Raw genomic sequence first — 24,651 nt, forward strand, 5'->3', positions numbered from 1 at the left:
ATGGGGAGGAGATGGAGAAGTGAATATATAAAGGGCTGCTGAGACAAGAATCATTACCGCAAAAGAAGAGCTGGTTAAGGCAAGACTTTCATTTGTTTTAGTAATTCAAGTTCCCTGAGATCTCAAGGAGTAAAAGCATGTAAGTAATCAACTCAAACATTATTTTAATCTTGATATCTGATTGATATTTGCACATATTCACTGCTTTTAGCAAACAGACATCTTTATACAATTTATACTGTAGGTTAATTTGCCTTTGCATATCAGGTGCTGGTTAGAAATCTAAAAACATGTTTAGTAGACTACTATTTCTGAATCCTTTCATTTTTGAATTAGGATTATTTAAATAGGTGTTAAGTGGATTTCACTTTAAATAGCAATGTTTCAAGTTATTAAAGTTCTTCATTGAGCCAATGTAAATTATTGTTATTGTTGTTTTTTTGCATTAGCAGCTAAAGTTGTGGTTCCATATTTACTCCACATTATGGAAGCTCTGAACCGCAAGGTGAAAAAAAATGTCACTAGGTGAAAACGTGCCTTCCTGTATCTATGTAATCCTATTTTTACATATTTAATTTTTTGTCTGAGACTAAATAAATTGTAGGACCTAGTCTCAGGAAGGCACCAAGGTGCCCATATAATAAAAAAATAATAATAAAATGCCACCTAGTTTTTTTTTTTTTTTCACTTTGCTTTTCAGGGCTCCCATACAATATAGTCTGCAACATTTGCTTGCGGGTTTCTAGAAAGCTCTTGGCAGCTTTTAAACTGATTGAAAGCATCCTTGCGTAGTCACGTGCCAAGATGTTCTTACATTGCTGTCTGGTAACTGAAGCTTGTGAAGAACGTGCTGGTGACCTGACTTATTTCTTTGAACGCTCATAGACTTTGGGGCTGCAATTTTCTGTGGGAAAAAACTTTGCACAGGCCTTGGTCATTCGCCTAAAATAACTCGAGCTTTGTGCACGTCCAATCAAACTCATTTTCACCCGCTCACAATCTCACTTTTTTGTTTCTTTCATTTTTTTCACAGCATGCCTTTTGTGAAGAGCCCCTACAGTAACCTCTGCACCGTCGGCCGTTTCCCAGCCATTAAACTGTGGGCGGATGATTGCTGGAAAGGAGCATATGCACCAGTACACACTAACCCTTGTGTCAACCCTTGTGCAAATCCTTGCGATAACACTTGGGTCCACCCGCACTACAACCCTTGTGTGAACCCAGGCGCAAACCCTTGCAAATATGTCACACCATGCCGTGATTACGATTGCAAGGAAGTTCTGATCAAGGATTGTGCAGATGATTGCCTAACCAAGCGTGTCTGTGGAACCGATGGTAAGCGGAAATGGAAAATGGCATTTTACCTCATAATATCTCAATTAATTACCTGTCTGGTATTTCATTAATATTCTGTGCTTTATATTTTAATCAGATGTTGCCCTGCGGGTCTGTAAACTTGACCTCCTGAAGTGCAGGACTGGACAGAATCGACTGGAGCATCACACAAACTGCTTCCATGATGATCACCTCATCGTCCGCAGAGGACAGTGTTTTAATGTGTGGGTTGATCTGTCCCGAACCTTTAATCCAAGCTGTGACCAACTTCACCTGGAGCTGAAACTAGGTTAGTTATATCCATCATCTGATCTGTGACTTTGCCACATGACAACAGTGGAAATTCATATATATGTAGAGGAGGCCACATCAGGCCCAACTCTACAGGGGAGGCTTGGCCCACCCAGTCATGAACTTGGCCCACCTTGGCAACCACACCCCCACCCCTCAAACTCTTTTGCCCACTGGGTCCAATGGCCAACTTTACATCTTAGAGCTGTAGCCAGGCTTGGGACACAAGTTGTATTTGAGAAACTGTACTGACTTTCAAATGGTTTTATTATTTCCGTTGTAATTTTGTGTTCTTTTCTTTGTTTTACAGGTCATGTCCCATCAATCCGGGATGGCACGTACGTGATTGTTCCATTGGTGGATGAGTTTAAGAAAAATTGCTGGGGGGCAAAGATTGTTGAACGGGGACAAAACCGAATCAAACTCAGTATTAACTCCGATCCAACTGCTTGCATTGGACGATACCAGCTCAGTGTCGTAACACACTGTCAAGGCAGCAGATACATTTCACAATGCATCCCTGAAAATGACATTTACATGCTGTTCAACCCCTGGTGTAGAGGTACGTATGAGGAGAGAATGAGACTTAACCCTCAGAGAACCAAGCATTGATATTGATGAAAAATTTTTAAGGTAACCATTTGTTATAGATATTCTGATTTTGATGTATATTTTGTTTGGGTTGTTTCCAACTCCGGGGATGGAAAGCTTTAAAATTGTAACTTCAATAAATTGTAATTTCACCATTTTTGGTGAAACAGTAAGAGGAAGCTTGGAATTCACACATTGGGGGGTTTCACATCAGTGTAGTGCCTTAGAAGAACCATTATTGGTTCCCCAAAGAAGAAGCTTTTTATAGGCTAAAGAACCTTTTTCCATTATGAAGAACCTTTTGTAAAACGAGACGGTTCCACGGGTGTTAAAGGTTCTGTATGGAACCATGCATGCGATACAAATAATTTTATTAAGAAGTGTTGGGTGTAATCAAAGTACAAAGTAATTAGTTACTGTAATGTAATTACTTTTTAGTCAACATAGTAGTGTGATGCATTTCATTTAAAATTCTTGTAATCAGAATTGCAATCGATTTATTGAATTACGTTTAAGTTCATTATAGATAGGGTTGTGCTTATTTCTAAAATCCTATTTATGTTGAATACATGACTTATGGCCCCGAAATGTGTTTTTGTGAAGGAGAAATGTAGGGGGGGCCGTGTGTATGACTTGTGTGTAACAATGAACAAAAAATAAATATAGACATTATTTGGAATTTGTTTAGCGGAAAAGTGTTTCAGAAAGTAACTTAAAGGTAAAGTAATTAGTAATGTGATTACTTTTTAATGACGTGATTAGTAAAGTAATCTGATTACAATTTCAGATAAATATTTAGTCAATTGTAGTGGATTACTATATTTAAGTAACTTACACAACACAATGATTTTTCATGAGCCGTTTAGAAATTTGACTATTTAAAACTAGTGAAGATATTGATATTGATAGTGATTATATATTTGCTGAAATACAATGTTATGTATTATTTTTCATGTACCATTAACACCATAAAACAAAGATCTTTTTAATGACGGAAAAGCACAGAAAGCAGCTGTAAATCATTTTGGAATAGTTTATCTATGATTTAATGAATAGGCTTCATTGTGTGAATATAGAAAAAGTTTGTCCACTAATGCCCAGCGTTGCATTTTCGCTAGGCTAAAATTCTCTCAAATGTATAAAATTGGATATTTTCCAGATATCTGGTTTTTATCCATATTTTATCAATATTAGATATTATTGAATAGCTTTAAACAAACGTTGCAAATTGTGCTACACTGGGTCCCTAAGGGTAATTATGAATGATTGTTATAAAGTATTTCAATACACTTTTAAATCACACCTGACTCTAAAACTATGAAAATGAAACAGAATTATGAAAATACATAAAGCATTATTAGAATCACATGAACGATTTTCACTTGCAGTACATTTCCAACATTCTCTTTCTTTTGATCAGATGACTGTGTGTACCTAGAAGATGAGGCTCAGAGAACCGAGTATGTGCTGAATGACATGGGCAGAATCTACTATGGAACGAAGCAACAGATTGGTTGCAGAACATGGAACTTTGGTCAAGTAAGAGATGCACTTTCGTTCATATAGGACAGAAATGACAATAAGCATATGCAGCTTCAGTAACTGCAGGAAATCTCATTTGACATTGTATGACACGTTTCGAAGATGTACAACAACTCCAGCCCTTATATAATACATGGTGTTTAATCTCTAATTTCCTCGCTCTGTGATTCTTAGTTTGATGAGGGAATCTTGCATGCATGCATGTATGTGTTGGAGAAGAGTTCTGCTCCTTGCTCAGGATGGGGATGCCCCGTTAACATCGCCAGACTGGCATCTGACATGGTGAGACTCAATTTTATTTTAATCAACAGCCTGATTTTTCATACAGTGTTGTCTCAAATGTCTTGAAGACTTGCAAACAGCCAGATTGGCTCTACTCTGAGTGCAGCACACCTTAAAAAATGGTCAATAATACTTCCAGGCATCTCCCTTTGACAGGTTATCGCAAACAATGACTGTGGTGTGTTGATGGGTAACTGGTCAAACTGCTACGGAGGTGGGATTGCTCCAACATCCTGGTGTGGTAGCAGTGCTATCCTGAAGCAGTACCACAAATTTGGAGGAGTGCCTGTCAAATACGGACAGAGCTTGGCCTTTGCTGGAGTCACCAACACGGGTAAGAGGTTATACAAAATGGAGAAGTAGATAATGGGTTTGTGTTGTGATGTAATACACATTTTTGTTCTTCTTATAGTGTTGAGGTGTTTAGGCATCCCCACTCGTCCCATTTCAAACTTCTTATCTGCTCATGACACTGATGTTTGCTTGACAACGGATGTCTATTTAGATGAGAAATTTCAGCTAATTGATCATCTAAACCGTGATTCAATCTGGTAAGATTCTGTACAGACCTATTCTTATTTGTAACATCCATGAACCAGAAATAGTTTTGTTGCTAGTGTCTAAATCGGTTTACTATTGTGATCTCCAAAAACCTTTGCAGTGTTTGGGAAAAGTAATTCTGTCTTCTCTCTAGGAACTACCACGTGTGGAACGAGGCCTGGATGAACCGGAAAGACCTGCCATCTGGTTTCGGAGGTTGGCAGGTGGTTGATTCCACTCCTCAGCTAACCAGCCATGGCTTCAACCGCTGTGGCCCCACCTCTGTTGCTGCAATTCGTAGCGGCCAGGTCTTCCTGAAGCATGACGCACCCTTCCTTTTTGCCGAAGTACGCATTTATTAGCATTCCATGATTCCGTTATATATGATTTATGATTCCTGATTTAGTTTCTCTATCAGATACTTCTCTTGTATGGTCTCATTCAGAACTTTGGTTCTTTGCATTCTAGGTGAACAATGATAGAGTCTACTGGCAGCGGAAATGTAATGGGACCTTTGATGTTGTCCATGTTGAGAAGGACATTGTCGGTCACTGCATCAGCACCAAGGCTGTTGGCTCAGATCAACGAGTTGATATCACTCACCTTTATAAACACGCACTAGGTGAAAACCCACACATACATGCCATAAACACTTCTAAAACATCTGAATTGGTTGTAGCTGTGGTGCAACCCTTAGTACAAATGATCAAGCCATGTTGAATTATGGTGCTTAAGTTCAAGTCCCATGTGTGACATTTCCCAATCCCATTCCCCTGCTCTCCTCATTAATTTCACTATATCTAATAAAGAGATGAAAGCCTACAAAACTCAGATTCCCGGATGGCTCTTCTGAGCCGGTTAAACCGGCGACCAGTATTGTCTGATTCCCGAACGAATGACTCTTATGAGCCGGTTCTGTTTAGTGAATTAAAAACAAAACGCAACCAGTGAAGTCTGATTCCCGAATTAAGGACTCTTATGAGACGGATCTTTTAAGTGAATTAAAACATACAGCGCAGCCAGTGAAGTCTGATTCCCGAACGAAGGACTCTTATGAGACGGATCTTTTAAGTGAATTAAAACATACAGCGCAACCAGTGAAGTCTGATTCCTGAACTAAGGACTCTTATGAGACGGATCTTTTAAGTGAATTAAAACATACAGCGCGACCAGTGAAGTCTGATTCCCGAACGAAGGACTCTTATGAGACGGATCTTTTAAGTGAATTAAAACATACAGCGTGACCAGTGAAGTCTGATTCCCGAACGAAGGACTCTTATGAGACAGTTCTTTTAAGTGAAATAAAACATACAGCGCAACCAGTGAAGTCTGATTCCCGAACGAATGACTCTTATGAGCCAGTGAATCAACTAGAGGCAGTAAAACAAATACCTTTTTTTTTTTTAAACAGATATTTCTACCTCAAAATTACATAAAGAATTGTCAATAGCACCATTAAGAAACCGAAATCCGAATCAGAATGGTTAAATTTCTTACGATTCCCATCACTAAGCATAATAGAGATTACTGATCACACAAATCCCTGATGGACAATTGACTGTGAAGTTTTCTGTGCTTTCATTCATCAGGTACGGAGGAGAAGTGTGCCGCTTTGGACACTGCCTGTCGCTATGGTTCCAAGCGATGCACATACCCATTGCCCGGCACTGCGGAAGTAGTGTGTGAAGTCGGCCTGCAGGGGGAGGGACCATGCATCGGCAAGGATGCTGTGCTTAGTATCAATCTGAAAAACAAATGCGGCTCACCTCGTAGCCTCACACTCTACAGCCATGCAACATCCATGTTCTACACCGGCATCCACAAGGCCTTACTGAAGAGAGATCAGACATGCATTGAACTCAAGGCCAGCGAATGTGAGGAATGAAAGATGCTTGAAATCAAGTAGTCAAGAAGAGATCAAGAGATCTTGTCATGATGAGGCTGATTACTACTTATATTTAGTAGTATTAATTCAGCGTTTTTTCTGTCTTCTCCTTAACAGCCAAGACTCTGGAATGGACCCTGCGTTATGATGAGTATAAGGATCACCTGGTGGATCACGCTCCACTGATGCTCAATCTCTTCGGACAGGTCACTCAGACTAAGCAGGTTGTGGCCACCCAGTACAACTTCAGACTGCGCACACCCGATCTTGTGATTTCTGTGAGTTAAACGCTGTGATTGTCAATGGCACAATATATATTTTCCTGACTGTCTTGCAAACTCTAGGGTATTAATGTCATGTATGGGGTTCTTCACAGCCTGTATGTGATGCAATTGTGGGCAAAGAGGTGGTAGTTAAAGTCACCTTCCAGAACCCACTTCGTTGCGTCCTGAAGAACGTGGTCTTCCGTTTTGTGGGACTGGGACTGCTGCATCCCAGAATTGTTAACTATGGGTAATACATCATTTTAAAAACTTCTTATATATTACATCATTACAAATGGTACTGGAGAAGCACTATGCATAGCCATACAGATTTAGCGGTTATATAATAATAATCTCTTTTTCTCAGCGAAATTGCAAGCCAAGCCACAGTGTGCCTGACGGAGAGATTTGTTCCCTTGCACTGCGGCCCTCAAAAGCTTCTGACCTCACTCGACTGTCCTCAGCTCACCCAGGTGCATGGATTTGCCAACATCGTTGTCAATAAGTAATGTTAAGGCAATCAAATAACCAAAGGAAAGGAAACGTCTCCATTGAAACGAAAGTGCTAGCGACAACCATGTCCCAGTTAAACCTTTCAATATTCTAAATAGCAGCTGTTAGTTCCTCTTAACATACAAGCTGTAACCTTTGGTAATTCAATTGTTTCCTTTTAGTAGTATTTTGGGATGTGGCATTTATGGGGTTTACTTAGTATAAGAGAGATTATAAATGATAATGAATGAAATGTGTTTCCTGGTGATGGTTATTCTGTCCTTTATGTAACTTTAGCCTTAATAAAATATTTCCAGCATACTGAATCATGTCAGTCATCATTGTTTTTATTCACTTGGGGTTCACTTGAGAATCCAAGGGTTCAGTTTGCAAAACTGTGAGTATTGATTGTAAAAAAAAATTTTTTTGTCCTATATTGTGACCTTAGTTGGGCTCCATAAATTTGTGATGTGTAATAAAAGTCTTACTAGCATGTCAGTCCACTGGCGGACATCTTTGCAACGCTCCCGGGAAGCTATTTCCAGTCATAAAAGTGCAGCTCCTATATACTTGAATGGGGAAAGACTGAAATCTCCAAAACAGTTGGTCAAGATTGTGATCAAAGAACATATTTAAAACCAGCAGTAAAATTGGGACAAAACTGGTACCATAAATTGTGCATCTTTACCTCAGATTACAATAAAATACGCAATTATCCCAGACTGTACAGCTAACGGACATGCACGTTCAAAGTTGATTGACAGGTTATGTCTGTATCTAAAAGCTGATTGGCTCTTTTACCTGTAAGGCGGAACTTCCTTTCTACATCTGCTGACCGTTGGGCGTTCCATTTTATCCCATTCATTTTAATAGCAGTGGCCTGTCTCTGCAAAATACTCTCTAGTGTAATTCAGCAGGATTAGCTGATATAGCTGAATATATCTCTCATATCTGAAATATTATGACTAGAGAAATGTGAAAAGAATAAAGGTTACTCTCATAACTTCCCATGCAGCCTTGTGAAAACTTAAGTGATAATAATGCATCCTATTGCATTGAGACGGTCTTTCTTTTAAAAATGGGGCTGTTTAAAGCAAAAGTACTGCCACTAGCGCCACCAAACAGAATACACCAACCCCTGTCTGTCATGGTCAAACTTAGAGATAGTCCTGCCCCCCCCACCACCAGTGGTTGAGCTAGTTATTGGGGTGGGTCTAAGCTGGTCGCACAAAAGAAAGATCAATATATTTATAGCGCCACAGAAACACAGTGCTTACCTTTTATGAAAATGAACCAATTAATGGCTTACTTATAGTTGTCTCTGCATATTAAGCTGGGGTAGGAGAAAGTATTTTAACACAGAAAAAGTTACATACAGTTGAAGTCAGATGTTTACATACACTTTAGCTAAATACATTTCAACTCAGTTTTTCACAATTCCTGACATTTAATCATAGGAAACATTCCCTGTCCCCGGTCAAACGTTTTGGGTTGCCTTCCACAAGCTTCTCACAAGGAGTTGCTGGAATTTTTTCCCATTCCTCCAGACAGAACTGGTGTAACTGAGTCAGGTTTGTAGGCCTCATTGCTCACACAATCTTTCAGTTCTGCCCACAAAGTTTCGATCAGATTCAGGTCAGGACTTTGTGATGGCCCCTCCAATACCTTGACTTTGATGTCCTTAATCCATTTTGCCACAACAATGGAGGAATGTTTAGGGTCATTGTCCATTTGGAAGACCCATTTGTGACCGAGCTTTAACTTCCTGGTTATGTCTTGAAATGTTGCTTCACTATATCCGCATCATTTTCCTTCATTATGTTGCCATCTATTTTGTGAAGTGCACCAGTCCCTCCTGCAACATGATGCTGCCACCCCCATGCTTCACGGTTGGGATGGTGTTCTTCAGCTTACAAGCCTCGTCCTTTACCCTCCAAACATAACAATGGTTATTATGGCCATTTTGCTTCATCAGACCAGAGGACATTTCTCCAAAAAGTAAGATCTTTGTCCCTATGTGCACTTTCAAACTGTAGTCTGGGTTTTTTATGGCAGTTTTGGAGCAGTGGATTCTTCCTTGCCAAGCAGCCTTTCAGGTTATTTCGATATAGGACTCGTTTTACTGTGGATATAGATACTTGTCTACCAGTTTCCTCCAGCATCATCACAAGGTCCTTTGCTGTTGTTCTGGGATTGATTTGTACGTTTTGCACCAAACTACGTTCATCTCTAAGAGACAGAATGTGTCTCCTTCCTGAGCGGTATGATGCTGCGTGGTCCCATGGTGTTTATACTTGCGTACTATTGTTTGTAAAGATGAGCGTGGTACCCTTAGGTGTTTGGAAATTGCTCCCAAGGATGTACCAGACTTGTGGGGGTCCACAATATTTTTTCTGAGGTCTTTGCTGATTTCTTTTGATTTTCCCATGATGTTGAGCAAAGAGGCGCTGAAGTTTGAAGTTAGGCCTTAAAATACATCCACAGGTACACCTCCAATTCAGTACACCTCCTATCAGAAGCTAAATGCCTAAAGGCTTGATATCATTTTCCAGAATTTTCCAAGCAGCTTAAAGGCACAGTTAACATAGTGCATGTAAACTTCTGACCCACTGGATTTGTGATCTAGTCAATTAAACGTCAAACAATCGGTCTGTAAACAATTGCTGGAAAAATTACTTGTGTCATGCACATAGTAGATGTCCTAAACGACTTGACAAAATTATTATTTGATAATATTAAATCTGTGAAGTGGTTACATTTATCACATTTACATTTATTCATTTGGCAGATGCTCTTATCAAAAGCGTCTTACAAAAGAGGAAAACATAAGCGAATCATCTTAAGGAGACAGTGGACCGAAAAGTGCCATATTACAAAGTTTCACTAGCCTTAGAATAGTATTCAGTTAAAGCGCTCATGGAAAAGATGTGTTTTAAGTCATTTTTTTGAAGATAGAGAGTGAGTCAGCTTCACGGATGGAGTTGGGAAGGTTAAAAAATGTGTTTTAATGACTTCAACCTAAGTGTATGTAAACTTCTGACTTCAACTTTAAAATTAGCATTTAATTTTGTGTTTGTCTTATATCCTTTCTTTTTTTAAGAACAAATTATTTTATGTTCACATACAAACTACAGACTTTTGAAGACAGGTTGTTGTTGGTTTCTAAAACATTAAAAACATTGATATTCAACATTGATTTGATGGTATTAAAAGATCATATAAAACACATTTCAAGTCAAGCAGAAAATAGAAAAAAAAAAAACTAATCACAAGAAATTATACAAAGTTTAGGGTTAAAAATATATAAAATAGAGTCTGACATTGAAGTCCATTATCAGCTGATACTGTCCAAAACCCATCCAGTTATCCAGGTGAATGAAATGCATTTCAGTGCATCATATTACATCCCTGAGGAAGTCTGATCCAGAAGAAACATCTCTTTATTCTGCACAGACACATGTATATCCAGTTTAGAGTATGGTTGTAGGAATCTTGAGCTAAATCTATGACTAAATTAAAAGTAAATTCTTGAAATTCATGCATCATCTCCAATGAAAATTCTTCATATTGAGCAAGAAGGGAAAAATCTTGTAGAGTCTGACTGTCAGTGTGCTGAAACAAGGCATATGTTCATGGGTAAGACTCAAGGAGACTTCAACGAGGCTGCAATTTTGGTCTCATGGAGACTCGGTCCCAGCCAGGCTTTTAAAGAGAAGGTCAGTCAGGACTAAAGAGGTGTTGTTTCTGATGGTAAGATAACTCGCTGCTCATCGATTCTTTTCTCCTGGGAGCGAAGGATGAGACTGAAGAAGTCTTCGTCTGGGACTGTGGGGCCTCTGGTTGGGGGAGGTGGCGGAGCGGACCTCTGGTCATCCAGCCTGAATCCCTGTGCAAGAATGACAAACCAGAGTTGCAACACGGTGACCATGATTTATCCTAGAAGTGTACCCAAAATTCCATTGGTCCTGGAACAATGTATCTATCAGCCAAGCAGAGTGTAGCATTCATGTTAGGATAAAGCTTAGAGGCTTGTACATCATTCTTATCACTCTAACTTTTGGGGTAGGTTATGTCAATATTTCATATAATGAATTTAAAACTGCAAATATATACAAATACCTAAAAACAATCATATTTATATTTTGGAGGGGAGAGTGTTAAGACTATGTTTCTTTCACAAGAATGCTGTTCCAGGACCAACAAAAGGGGTCTTTCACACATGGAGTGTTTTTGCTGTTTGGTCAGTGCTGTTTTGGATTTATTTGTTATGCGGTACCACGAGTGCGACAATTTTAAGATGCCATATTAAAATGCATAATTTTACATTTACATTTATGCATTTGGCAGACACTTTTATCCAAAGCGACTTACAGTGCACTTATTACAGGGACAATCCCCCCGTAGCACCTGGAGTTAAGTGTCTTGCTCAAGGGCCCAACAGTGGCATCTTGGTGGTGCTGGGGCTTGAACCCCCGACCTTCTGGTCAGTAACCCTGAGCCTCAACCACTTAGCCACCACTGCCCCATAATTCTTGAGACACCTGCATTCGGTTACATTCACAGCACTGCGGCTTCCTTTTTTAACTCAAGAGCGTGTCCTCTGTGAATGGCCCATTCCTTAAAATCAGGGAGACTGTGAAAAACAGCTATTGAACACATCGTCTAAAACAGTCATGAACCAACAAAATCTATTCTAGAGAAGTGACATGTAAAAATCCACTTAAAAGGAGAGTTCACCACAAAAAAATCCTAATTTACTCACCCTCATGCCATCCCAGAAGATTTAATATATAAAAATATATCAGCTCTGTAGGTCCATACAATGCAAGTCAAAAGAGTCCAAAACCTTGAAGCTAAAAAAAAAGTACATAAATTCAGCAAGACAGTCATCCACACGACTCCAGTGGTTTAATCCATATCTTTAGAAGCACCATTATAAGTGTGAGGTAAAAAAAAAAAAGATAAATATTCAAGTCCTTTTTTACTATAAATAGTCCTCCATGCCCAGTAGGTGGCGATATGCATGAAGAATGTAAAACCCCCCTAGTGGCGATTTATAGTTATATAAACAAGGACTTAAATATTGATCTGTTTCTCACATACATCATTTCCCTTTTAAAGACATAGATTTAATCATCGGAGTCTTATGGAATACTTTTATGCTGCCTTTAAATGCTTTTTGGGCTTCAAAAATTTGGATCCTGTTGACTTGCATTGTATGATCCTACAGAGCTGAAATATTCTTCTAAAAATCTTTGTGTTCAGTAGAAGGAAGACAGTCATGCACATCTGGAATGGTATGAGGGCGGGTAAATGATGAGCTAACTTTTGGGTAAACTATCCCTTTAAAAATGAAACAGTCAACAATGACACCTTATCCTTGGCGTACTAATCACAGTGAGGAGTGGTGGTGGTGTAGTGGGCTAAAGCACTATACTGTTAAGCAGAAGGTTGTCGGTTCGATCCCCACAGCCACCACCATTGTGTCCTTGAGTAAGGCACTTAACTCCAGGTTGCTCCGGGGGGATTGTCCCTGTAATAAGGGCTCTGTAAGTTGCTTTGGATAAAAGTGTCTGCCAAATGCATAAATGTCAAATGTAAATGTAAATAGGCCAGTCTCTCATAGCAGTCATAGCGTGTATGTGCCAAACCGCTTGTGTATGTGCGCACGGTCAAATGAAGTATACTTTGAAAGGATAGCATTTGACTGTATGAAGATGCCAAGTGTTTGCATCAAACCCAAACTATACTTTGGGCTTTAGCCAACTGTTTTTGGAGATTCAGGATCTTTACTGCCCAATAAAGCCAAAACCTCAACTACGGCAACACTGAAACTGAGCAAAAAGGGCTTCATTTACAAATGCATAAATGTAAAATTAATCACAAGAAAGACACCCTCACGTGTCATGGGTTCAAACAGAGAAATGGCTGCGTCCATTTATGCATATATCCTTACTATATAGTATGCCAAAAACAGTATGCCAATGGAGTAGTATGTCCGAATCCTTCATGAAAGAGTAGGCAAGAAATACCCAGATGACCTACTACATACAGTGAGATTCTAAAGTGCGGATTCACTGGACACTTTGCTATCCCGTAATGCCTCGGCAGCTTATTGTTTGACAAAAACAGAGTGTATTTTATCCACATTTGTTGATAATACATCATAAAATCTATGATGAAGTATGTCAGGGTATGAATTCATACTACACGTAAAGAATGTTCTTTTTTTTCCAGCAGAAATGTGTTCATCATCAAATCGCCAATTAGTAAAAGAGCCAGTCGGTCAAGGCACCGCCTCATCTTACTTGAAAATGTGCACATGCATTAGCTGGGGCAACCTGATAAAGAAGCAAAATTCATCATACCATTTTTGTCAGATTTGTTTATTGGTGATTTCATATTTTCTATTGAAAGGTATGCTTAAGTACACTTGGGTCAGATGCGAATGTTAAGCGTTTGCATACAAGACACATGATGCAATTATCGTCAACAACAGATTGCTTGAGCACTGAATGTGCATCTTTTAATTTATCTAACAATGCATACTCTGAATGCGCATGCGCCTGGAAATATTTGCACTTAGTGGGTCCACAAGGTGGCAACACTCTCAGTTGAGCCATTGCTGTCACGAAGAAGCTAGAAGCTGTAATCGCCACTAAACAACAGGAGACGGATGTGGGAACAACAACAGTGGATGTGCACGTCTACAGCACATTTGTGAGGAGGACAGGAGATACCTGCATTTGTATAACTCCAGTCGAAGGAATATTAAACGGTCTAAACTCTTGAAGATAAATAGTCCAGTCTCTCATAGCAGTCATACCGTGTATGCGCCAAACCGCTTGTGTATGTGCGCATGGTCAAATGAAGTATACTTTGAAAGGCTAGCATTTGACTGTATGAAGATGCCAAGTGTTTGCATCAAACCCAAACTATACTTTGGGCTTTAGCCAACTGTTTTTGGAGATTCAGGATCTTTACTGCCCAAGAAAGCCAAAACCTCAACTACGGCAACACTGAAAATGAGCAAAAAGGGCTTCGTTTACAGGACAGTTCGTAGTCCAAGAGACCAGATTTCAGTTCAAACTCAATTTGACTCTTATTGTAGCTACCAACCTGGCACTTTATCAGTATATCAAAGAAGTCTTCATCTGTCTCCTTGCCATCAGCAGAGGCCATGAGTTTGCTGAGAACATCCTGGCTGCGGCGCTGGTTCAGCCGGACACCCGGAAGTCTGTCCACACTGCTCCTCTGCTCGTCCAGTCGCCGGCTCTGTGAGCTGGCCAGCAGGTCTAGGAAATGCCATGGTTGTGATGAGGCCTCCGCTTCGGACACGGAAATAGCTAAACAAGGTCAAAACCAGCACAATGTAGTAAAGACACTTTCCATTAAACTGTGTATGGCTTAATAGTGAGATTCAATCAGCCTTGGATTACTGCTATAAATACTATCCCTTTAGGCACTTAACCCCAGATTGCTTCAGGGGGATTGTCCCTGTAATAAGTGCACTGTAAGTCGCTTTGGATAAAAGCGTCTTCCAAATGCATAAATGTAAATGCATAGATCAGTAAACATTTCCATGTTGGTCTAGGCTGGTTTATGTTGCTTTTGTGCTGGTTTACCAGCTAAGCAATGATATTCTCTACCTGGTGAAGCTGGTTGACCAAGGCAGTCTTGCTGAGCTTTAAGCTAGTTAAGAAAGCTGATGGGCAACCTGACGAACCAGCATCCAAAACACAACATAATCAGCCTGGTAACCAGCTATGCCTTTCATTTCGATTGAATAGGAAAAATACATTTTACATAGCACTTTATGATTATGACATATAAAAACCTGAAGGGTATTGCAAATAGAAACAGGGTAGTTCTAAAGCAGCAGTCTTTTGATAAAAAGCATCTCAATCTGTTCCGAATTAGTAGAGAGGAAAAGGAGCCACAAAGTTGCTCCTGTAGTTGCTTCAGGCTACTATGATTGTTACACACCAAAGCAGTATTTCACACTGGCAGTGATTAAATTGCTTAAGGTTTCAAAGTCACTATACTTTTGGTCGCTAGTAGGTAATCCTACTCGACTACAGTATCCAACTGCATCAGGAACGATATCATGTAAGCTTCACACCCATTGGTAGTTGCTGCATTATGTCTCATCTCGTTTGAATTAGACAAATTTGGCTCAACTTGGTTACGTCGCCAACATACACTGACTAAAACTAATGACTTCTAGTGACTTTTGTCATCAGTGTGAACGCAACTTCATTTCTATCAGGAAGACTTGCAGACTTGAGTGAAATTTAAGATGACAGAAATGTAATGTCTCTCTTTGGCATAAGCCCCGTCTGGCAGTCCAAAGAAGTTGTACTCTGAGCCATCATATCCTGCCAGAGATTGGAGGCAGGGGCGAGGAGCCTACCCCCATGCAAGACGGGACTCAACTGGTGGTGGTGGGGTGGTGGAGGTTGCCATGTTAGCACACTAAAACAGCAATATGATAGTTTGTGAGCAGACTTATAAAGCAATGGCTTACATGTGATTGGCTGGGAGTTACCCAGCTAATGGTGCGATGATGTACAGCTGCTAGTCTTCCCGCTAGAACTACGCTGCGCTTACATTTCTAGGGTAGTTGTGGCAATGGAAGCCTAAGCGATAATTCTCGCAGAGGTCTCGTAGTAGCATTACGCCAATCATTCATTCAGTTCTAGCATATCATCCAATCATTATCTAGCCTATGCCTTATAAGGTCCCACAATTGCCTCATTGCTTGTATGCCACGTTGCTTTCACTCGCATGTGAGCAAAAAACACAAGCATATGCTATATGCATTTCCTTTCAAGCAACTGTTATTTTCTTTTGGTACAATATTCTTATCTATAGTTGGCGTTAGGGTTTCAGGCTTTTCTGTTATTAATGTTTAACTGTTCACCGTCCATTATATTATTAATAATGCATCTGTCAATGTTAACTTTTACAAGAGTAGTCGGTGCTCACCGATCTTAATGTTGTTTCACAGATATGCTTTGTAAGAATGTTTACTATCGCGTTCTCCCTTAAATAGAAGGATCAATCATGCTGCTTGCTACTGACATCTAGCAGTAGGCAAATGCACATCTACATAACTGAATCAGGAATCTCAGCACAGCATGCATAATTGCTGCCAATTAGAACATTTTAATTCAAAGGGGAAGTATCAACCATGCATTGCAGTTATCCAATGTTTTCCTTTTAATAAAGGAGTCATTTCAATGTACCAGTGTAGGTATTTGTGTTGTTGGTAAAACTGCCCTAATAATGGCAGTTATTACCAATTACCAATCTACATTTATGTATTCAGCATATTACAGCTTGCCGCCACTTCGCATGGGTGCATGAGACACATTGCATGCATTATCATCCATTCCACAGGTAGTAGTTTGCATAAACTCATTGCAAGCATTGCTACACATTTCATGGGCAGTCTGCTTCATAGACACGTCGCAAGCAATGCCACCCATTCAATGGGCAGTCCACCTGCACAGACACATCGGAAGCTACGCTATATAAAAAAGCTAGTCATCTATCTGCAGGGTATGGCACTATTACATGCCATTTGTTTTATGTTTGCTAGTCATATAAGGTTTTATTCATGGTATTACTAATATTTCTGCTTCTTTCAGGTTTTTCAACAGAGACCTGGTCATAAAAGTTATACTTTTGGGGGGATACAAGTTTAAATTAGGCTCTAATTTCCTTTTGGGGGTAAGCTCCTCTACCCTGCAGTCATCGCCTTCTCGCAGATTCTGATGGTTCAAGCGAGAATCCTGGTGCTAAACTGGAGGAAGGGGCTTAAGGCAAGGGAAAGTAATCTATAACTAACTGATGTTATCCCATACTATCGATTTCTCTAAGAGAAATGTAAAAGTAGTGTAGTACTGTTGCTAAAGATGTCTTCAGTAGAGGTCAACCGATAGTGGATTTGTGCAGATATCAATAACAAAGGTGTTGGAAAAGGCTGAAAAACGTTTCAAAGCTTTTTTGTCTTTCTTTACTATGTAAGAATGATTTGGTGCATAATGCAGGACTTTTTACTTTAAACGAGCCCTAAATTCACCACGGACTCTTATTTTGAAATGGAGACTTGGCACCGTTAAATTGCTCTATATTTAAGTATTTACCAAATTAAGCTTTTTTATAATGTCTATACACTCCTCAAGTGATTTATTAGGAACAATATGGTCCTAATAAAGTACCCGATGTGGTCTACTGCTGTTGTAGCCCATCCGCTTCAAAGTTTGGCGTGTTGTGCACTCTGAGATGCAATTCTCACTACAAATGTACAGAGGGGTTATCCGAGTTACCGTAGCCTTTCTGTCAGCTCGAACCAGTCTGGTCATTCTCTGTTGACCTCTCACATCAACAAGGCATTTACATCCGCAGAACTGCCGCTCACTGGATGTTTGTTTTGTTTTTGGCACCATTCAGAGTGAATTCTAGAGACTGTTGTGTGTGAAAATCCCAGGAGATCACAGCTACAGAAATACTCAAACCAGCCCATCTGGCACCAACAATCATGCCACAGTAGAAATCACTGAGATCACATTTTGTCCCCATTCTGATGGTTGATGTGAACATTAACTGAAGCTCCTGACCCATATCTGCATGATTGTTTGCACTGCACTGCTGCCACACGATTGGCTGATAGGACTGGGTGATATGGCTTCAGAAATAATATCTCAATATTTTTCAGCAAATTGATGACCTTTTATCTATATCTTAATAATTGTGTTTTTGCTCAAATAGCACGTGCTTTGTTTTTCAATCAGAGGAACCATCATTTCATCTAAACAGCCACTGTAGCCAAGTAGAATCAATATTTCAAAAGGTATTCAAAATATATTTAAAAACGAAGACGGCATGTTTCACACAGTTTTTCACTTGATTAACAATGTAAAATGTAATGTGCGATAAGCAACAATGAGCCGCCGCGTTATGCAGAAAAGGACCGCGAACACCCCCCAATGCCCCCGCTTAACAACATTTAGATCACCCCCCAAACCCCCCCCACCGCACAACAGTTGGGCCAGTTGCCATGTAAAATCCCGGGCAAATTTCTCTTCCCGGTCCAACCCTGTATACAAGTATACTTTGCACCGGTCAGTATAGTGAGGGACGAAGGGCTGACTCACATTTCTTTGAGGCTACAGGAGGGGTTTCACAGGGATAGGAGGGGGCGGGAACATGGCTTATGCTGTCCTCTAAAGAGCACCTTTGATCATCCATGCGGCTGCCCTGGAAGCGGCTTAGAAGGTCGAAAAAGCCATCATCACCCAGAGTGTCTGGTGCAGACTGTTGAAAAGCAGGAACAAAAAATGTAGCATCATTTAAAAACGGCTACTTTTAAAAAAAACATTAAATAGTGAAAAACTGCTATTTGTCGTCTAGCTATACTACTAGACACTAAGAAAAAATATATAATAGCTAACAAAATTGAAGCTACTTCAAGGAATAGTTCACCCAAAAATTGAATGATGCCACTATTTGAAATCAAAGAAATGATCAACAATTTTATTCTCTGTTGCTTTGCTTTATTTACAGATGTTCCAGAGTTGTTGCTGTTTATTTCCTTAACTTTCCATTACAACCTGCAGTGGAATTTCGCTTCAATAGTGGGGTTTCCCTTTACATTAGCACTGTTACATTGCACATGCATGAATGTGAGGGACTGCCGATGTTTTCCAGTGGTGTTTATAAATGGCTATAGTTTCAAGTGTAAATGCTTTTCCCATTGTAGTCCCAGAAATGTTTTGTTGACTTGTTGTTGGGCTCCATCCTATGACACATGTTATTCGGTCTGTTCCACGCACATGCGCACGCCGCTAATATGTTTGCATGGCCACATAAGCAGCTTTCTCCAGGAGAAACCTCGGTGTTAAACCGCTTTCTCTTAATCCCATAAAGGCGTAAGAAAATCGGCCCTCTAGTTTACATGGCGTTTCAGAACGCCGCTTTCAGCAATAACCCTAGAATAAACTGTTTTCTTAAGTGCATGTAAACGTGGTCAGTGTAAACAGTGCAGAAATCCAATATGGCAACATGTCAATAACATCAAACCTCATCTTTTGGCCAAATGTTATATGACATCAGGGCATAGGAACCAATGAGGTTTGATGTCATTGAAATGTCACCCTATTGGATTTCTGCACTGTTTACATGAGTTGGTCGGTCCCACTTTAAATTAGGTATTTTTAACTACCATGTACTAGCATTAAAATACATACAATACAATGTACTTATTGTGTAAATATATGTTGTTCTGCAAGATTCACATTTGCTCCTACGGGTAGGTTAGGGGTTTGGAGTTAGGGTTTAGATTAGGTTTAGGGTAAGGGTTGGGGTAGGGTTAGGATTACGGGTAAGGTTAACAGTGTTACTACAAATGTTATTAATTGCAGGTACTTCAAATGCAAATACAGATGTTTTATTAAGTGTTAAAGTGAGTTTATATGTACTGCAATGAAGAAAGCAAGTCATACAGACTTTTGGAATTAAATGGGGGTGAGTGAATTACAGAATTATTATCCCTTTAATTTATGTTACTGTAAATGATATAAAGCATATTTAAAGAACAGAACGATATTTATCTGGTAAACATCAGGATCTCAATTAGGGAGATAAATCTGGAATGCATTTACACTAAATACAAATAAAAAAATAACAAAAAACACATTGTCTGAAAAATAGCTTATTACTGCATAAAGCTGAACCATTTTGAAAACAGGTGTCTTGTTCAGGTTGCACTGTTCAGATGTACCTGCGTTTCCAAAGGAGCTGAAGGCGTGCTGCTGTTGTGGTTCTCTGCTGTGGCAGTGGGATTAGATTCGTTTAACTTGTGTTTTTTCCCTCTGAAGTGATTGATGAAGAAAAGCTTGGAGGACGTCTTGGCTATGGAGGATTTGGTCGGTGATTTGGTTTGTTGGTCGGTTGTATTCTCCTCACAGGCCTGCCCCTGTTGGCAGTGTTTTAGTCCTTTATGGAAAATCCAGCCACATATCTATAGGTATTTGTATTCCTAATCTACTTTAAGGGTCTGGCATTTTTACGTGAATATGAGTAATATCTCACCATATTTTTGTCAGAGCTTAGCTTCATGAGCTCCATGTTCTCCATGCTGTGTCTCCGGCTACCTCTGGATCTTCCACCTACTGAACCAGGCACTCGAATAAATTTTCATTTAAAAACCCATTGATATATGACCTCTCATATAGGGATGTGCATGTGTAATCGACTTGGAGTACTCGTTCTGCACCAGCTAGCTGATTATTAAAAACGGAAACACATACGGAATAAAAATGGAAATTAACTATAAAATGCAGAATGTCACAGAATTTCATATATTTGGGATGAAATTAATGTAAAATTGAAAAATTGTGATATGTCCCATTGTGATGAGTAAACCACAAACGGCTGAGATTAAAAATCAAACCTTCAACTGAAGTAAAACAATTGAAACAGGGGAAATATCTCATTGCTCGTTGGCCACAATTATTGGCACCCCTAGAAATTCTTATGAGTAAAATATATCTGAAGTATATTCCCATTCATATTTTACATTTTTAGTGCACCTGGGTGACTAGGAACATTAAATTGTTCAGCCATGACTTCCTGTGTCACAGGGGTATAAATATGAGGTGACACACAGGCCAAATTCCCTTAGTCATCAATCACAAATCATCAGTGGGTTAGACCAAAGAATAAAGTTCTGATGTGTGGCAAAAGGTTGCTGAGTTTCACAAAATGGGAAGTGGCTATAAGAAAAGAGCATAAGCATTAAAAATGCCCATTTACACCATCAAGTCAATAATTAACAATTTCCAATCAACAGGAGATCTTAAGAATCGGCCTTAAAGAGGACGCGTGTCTATATTGTCTCCACGTACAGTAAGGAGGATGGTCCGAGTGTCTAAAGAATCTCCAAGGATCACAGCTGGAGAATTACAGAAATTAGTTGGGTCATGCGGTCAGAAAGTCTAAAAAAAAAAAATATCAGACATCACCTATATTACCACAAGCTGTTTGGGAGGGTTTCAAGAAAAGAAACTCTGCTCTCATCCAGCAACAAACTCAAGCGTCTTCAGTTTGCCAGACACTACTGGAACTTCAAATGAGACCAGGTTCTTTGATCAGATGAAAAAGAGCTTTTTGGCAGAAAACACCAGAGATGGGTTTCATCAGAGATGAAGTACCACCCAATGCCCACAGTTAAATGTGGTGCTGGATCTTTAAAGTTGTGGGGCTGTTTTTCTTCCAGAGGTCCTGGACATCTTGTTCAGATACATGGCATCATGGACTCTATCATATACCAACAGATACAAAATCTAAACCTGGATGACTCTGCCAGAAGGCTAACAAGAGCCCTGGTTGGATCTTCCAGCTGGACAATGATCCAAAACAAACATCGAAATCAACACAAAAAATGGTTCACTGACAACAAAATCAAGGTTCTGCCATGGTCATCCCAGTTCCCTGACCTGAACCCCATCAAGAATTTGTGGGGTGAACTGAAGAGGAGAGTCCACCAACATGGACCGACCAGTCCCCTGACCTGAACCCCATCAAGAATTTGTGGGGTGAACTGAAGAGGAGAGTCCACCAACATGGACCTCTGAATTTGAAGGATCTGAAGAGATTCTGTATGGAGGAATGGTCTCCGATCCCTTGCCAGGTGTTGTCCAACCTCATTAGGCATTATAAGAGAAGACTCAGAGGTCTTGGCAAACGGAGGTTACAAAAGTGTTGAATAAAAGGGTTCCAATAATTATGGCCAATGCATTTTGGAGAAAAATATTTATTTAATAATGAGATATTTCCCCCGTTTCAATTGTTTTACTTCAATTAAAGGTTAGATTTTTGTGTTTGGAATAAACAATGCAGATTTTTTTTTTTCACAGCCTTTGCACATATTTACCAAGGGTGAGAATATTTTTGGCCATCACTGTATAGACTACTGTGTCTACTGACGTTTAGCGAACTGCTCTCCAGAGGTGAGAAGTGAAAACATCCGGTTTTGACGCTGTAATGTTTGTGAAGTATTCAATTGATTAAAATAATATAAATTAATTTGATTAGATTTTTAATGATAAAATGAAATTCAACTTTAACTTTAAAAAGACTTTGGTAGTCGATTAGTGGGGTTGAATACTAACATTAATATTTTTACTAGTGGTGGTTTTGACAAGAGATGCACTTCTCAAATTAAGAGACGCAACTTCTTGAAGAGCATTCTGCATTTATGCACCGCTGCTGATACAGCTGTCAAAGCACACAGTTCTAGATGATCACTGTCAAGTGTTAAATCCTTTGCTGCAAGTAATATTCCTGTATTTGTGAGGTGCTGTGGAGAGATTAAAGTCTTGCTGATTCTGTCTGACACTGCTTAAATAAATTAGCTGCAGTTAGAACGGTTTATCTGCTCAATGTCATGAACTAAATTTGTGCATGCATCATTATCTTGCAGTTCTGCAATTTTGAATGAGCAGCGAGGATCGCCCTGAAACACCCAAACTCTCGGTTTACATTGAAGCGTGTCATTCTGCGTTCAGCATGTGCCAAAGCGGTTTTGAGCCATTCTTATATCATACTTTGAAAACAACCGTCCAACTAGTCCATTATGAAAATTCTTAGTTTTGCACATCCCTAGAATGAGAAACTCTTAACCTTATTAGTCAAGTACGCGTGTTAAATATCTGAACACAGGAAGAGCGCATTTTCTAACAAGCCAACTTTAACCTCTTGGTTTTCTAAATATTAAAATGTGAAATCATAAAAACGTGTTAGCCTATTTATGTAGACTCAATTATATATGTGCATTGCCCTAATACCATCGTATTGGTTTCTATGTTTGCACCAGGTGAGTCTTTTTACTATTATTAATAATGCATATTGTTAATTGTTTACTGGGAAACACTGTGTTTGTGTGTGTGGTGTTACCAGTCGGACTGCTGTCACTGGGGAGAATCTCAGTTAAGGCCGAGCTGTTTGTGTTCAAATTGTTTTGTTTGAGACCCAAAACCAGCTGTAGATCAGATATGTTCATTCTGGCTGTCAGCTCCCCACTGCGGTCTTCAATCTGATGAGCACAAACATAAAGGAGGGCAAAAACATTATTAAAAAGTGCTATGCAAGAAAGCACAAACATAATCAATTCAATCATACACACTACACTGTTGCACTGCTGTTAAATTCATGCAGATTACTGTATAACACTAATGAGAATCACAATTGAAAAAAATGGGAATTGCCAAAAACTTTAAATTAAACAATCCTGATACATTTTGGGATTGTAAGGAAATTTGCCTAATTGTCATTAAAATAGTGTCACAATGCAAAAACTATATTTGGGGTGAAATGTGGCCTGGACATGTTTTCGTGAGATTCATTCGTAGGCTCGACTCAAGAGCATCAAAACATTTCCTGTGCAGTCTGTTGGTGTATTCTCTCACATGGCACACACACATACACACACACACAGACCTCTTTAGAGATTTCCAGATGTTTCTCGGCGAAGCTCATGGCCTGCTCGTGTTTTCCCAGTGCGGTGTAGGCGTTCCCTAAACTCCAGCATGCCCTCCCTTCTCCAATCCTACACACAGAACATCAGCTTATTAAATTACCTACATGTTGCATTAAATAAGTGAAGCTATTAAGACCTTTAAGATCTCTTGCTTTGGTACATTGTTTATGATTTTCTGTTTAAGCCCCCTTGTCAACTCCAAGTAGCCTACTGAAACGCAAACAATACTGATAATACTGTATTTTCATTAAATAAGATCAAATAAGATTATAAATTGTATATTGCATGTTCAAGTGTGCGTATATGTTGTGGTTGTATTGATTGTACTGAATTTAAATTAATAGTCAATGATGATTTTAATAAAATAATCATTGTGTCTTGACAGGATGATTTTATTACGGTTTACAGAAAAGAGATGGCAATATTTCCTCATTAAATTACAATAATTTTGGGCGTAAATGTGCTTAAATGCCTAGAAAATAATGTCCCAATGCAAAACAAAAACTAATGGTCCAAAAATAGGCTTTATTTACTTTATGCAATATATTTATACACACACACACACACACACACACCTGTCCTTTAAGTCCTGAGCGATTATGATATGTTTGAGGTGGTAGTCTATGGCTCTCTCATAGTCCTGGAGAAGAGTGTAGGTGTTGCCCAGACTGTAACAGGCCTGTGCTTCCACTGCTCTGTCCTTCAGCTGACGGGCCAACTGCAGCGTCCGCCTGTAACCAAAATCAAAGCATTACAGTGAAGTAAACGTTTTGGGTTGCCTTCCACAAGCTTCTCACAATAAGTTGCTGGAATTTTGGCCCATTCCTCCAGACAGAACTGGTGTAACTGAGTCAGGTTTGTAGGCCTCCTTGCTCACACACAAT

At 39.5% G+C, this 24,651-nt stretch overlaps 2 protein-coding genes across 4 annotated transcripts in view; one reads left to right on the forward strand and one right to left on the reverse strand.

Annotated features, from left to right (window-relative positions):
• The first annotated feature begins 45 nt into the window (after positions 1-45).
• LOC127618709 (protein-glutamine gamma-glutamyltransferase K-like) lies at positions 46-7,533 on the forward strand. Its single transcript, XM_052091312.1, has 14 exons — positions 46-139; positions 1,034-1,335; positions 1,433-1,624; positions 1,937-2,188; positions 3,638-3,756; positions 3,934-4,041; positions 4,198-4,375; positions 4,454-4,592; positions 4,736-4,928; positions 5,050-5,203; positions 6,171-6,455; positions 6,584-6,744; positions 6,843-6,979; positions 7,097-7,533. The coding sequence occupies exons 2-14, from the start codon at positions 1,035-1,037 to the stop codon at positions 7,236-7,238; spliced, it is 2,361 nt and encodes a 786-aa protein (XP_051947272.1). The 5' UTR covers positions 46-139; position 1,034; the 3' UTR covers positions 7,239-7,533.
• Positions 7,534-7,558: 25 nt separating this feature from the next.
• LOC127618713 (G-protein-signaling modulator 2-like) overlaps positions 7,559-24,651 on the reverse strand; it is a 40,768-nt gene continuing 23,675 nt past the window's right edge. For 2 of the 3 annotated variants that reach the window (XM_052091319.1, XM_052091317.1), the window contains 8 exons: positions 24,343-24,498; positions 23,728-23,836; positions 23,185-23,323; positions 20,320-20,399; positions 20,009-20,203; positions 18,384-18,543; positions 14,341-14,567; positions 7,559-11,107 (listed from right to left, as the gene is read on the reverse strand). In XM_052091319.1, coding sequence (XP_051947279.1) covers positions 10,949-11,107; positions 14,341-14,567; positions 18,384-18,543; positions 20,009-20,203; positions 20,320-20,399; positions 23,185-23,323; positions 23,728-23,836; positions 24,343-24,498 — 1,225 coding nt within the window. In that variant the 3' untranslated portion in view covers positions 7,559-10,948. The remainder of the gene's footprint in view (positions 11,108-14,340; positions 14,568-18,383; positions 18,544-20,008; positions 20,204-20,319; positions 20,400-23,184; positions 23,324-23,727; positions 23,837-24,342; positions 24,499-24,651) is intronic. The other variant, XM_052091318.1, reaches the window with a different exon arrangement.

Source organism: Xyrauchen texanus, chromosome 25, assembly GCF_025860055.1.
Source record: "Xyrauchen texanus isolate HMW12.3.18 chromosome 25, RBS_HiC_50CHRs, whole genome shotgun sequence".
Lineage (NCBI taxonomy): Eukaryota > Metazoa > Chordata > Actinopteri > Cypriniformes > Catostomidae > Xyrauchen > Xyrauchen texanus.

Bases quoted from the DNA above. Each gene is read 5' to 3' on its own strand.
- LOC127618709 (XM_052091312.1), top strand. From the start codon at position 1,035: ATGCCTTTTGTGAAGAGCCCCTACAGTAACCTCTGCACCGTCGGCCGT. The intron at 1,625-1,936 runs GTTAGTTATATC...TTTGTTTTACAG, and splicing joins TCACCTGGAGCTGAAACTAG to GTCATGTCCCATCAATCCGG. The intron at 4,929-5,049 runs GTACGCATTTAT...TTTGCATTCTAG, and splicing joins CACCCTTCCTTTTTGCCGAA to GTGAACAATGATAGAGTCTA.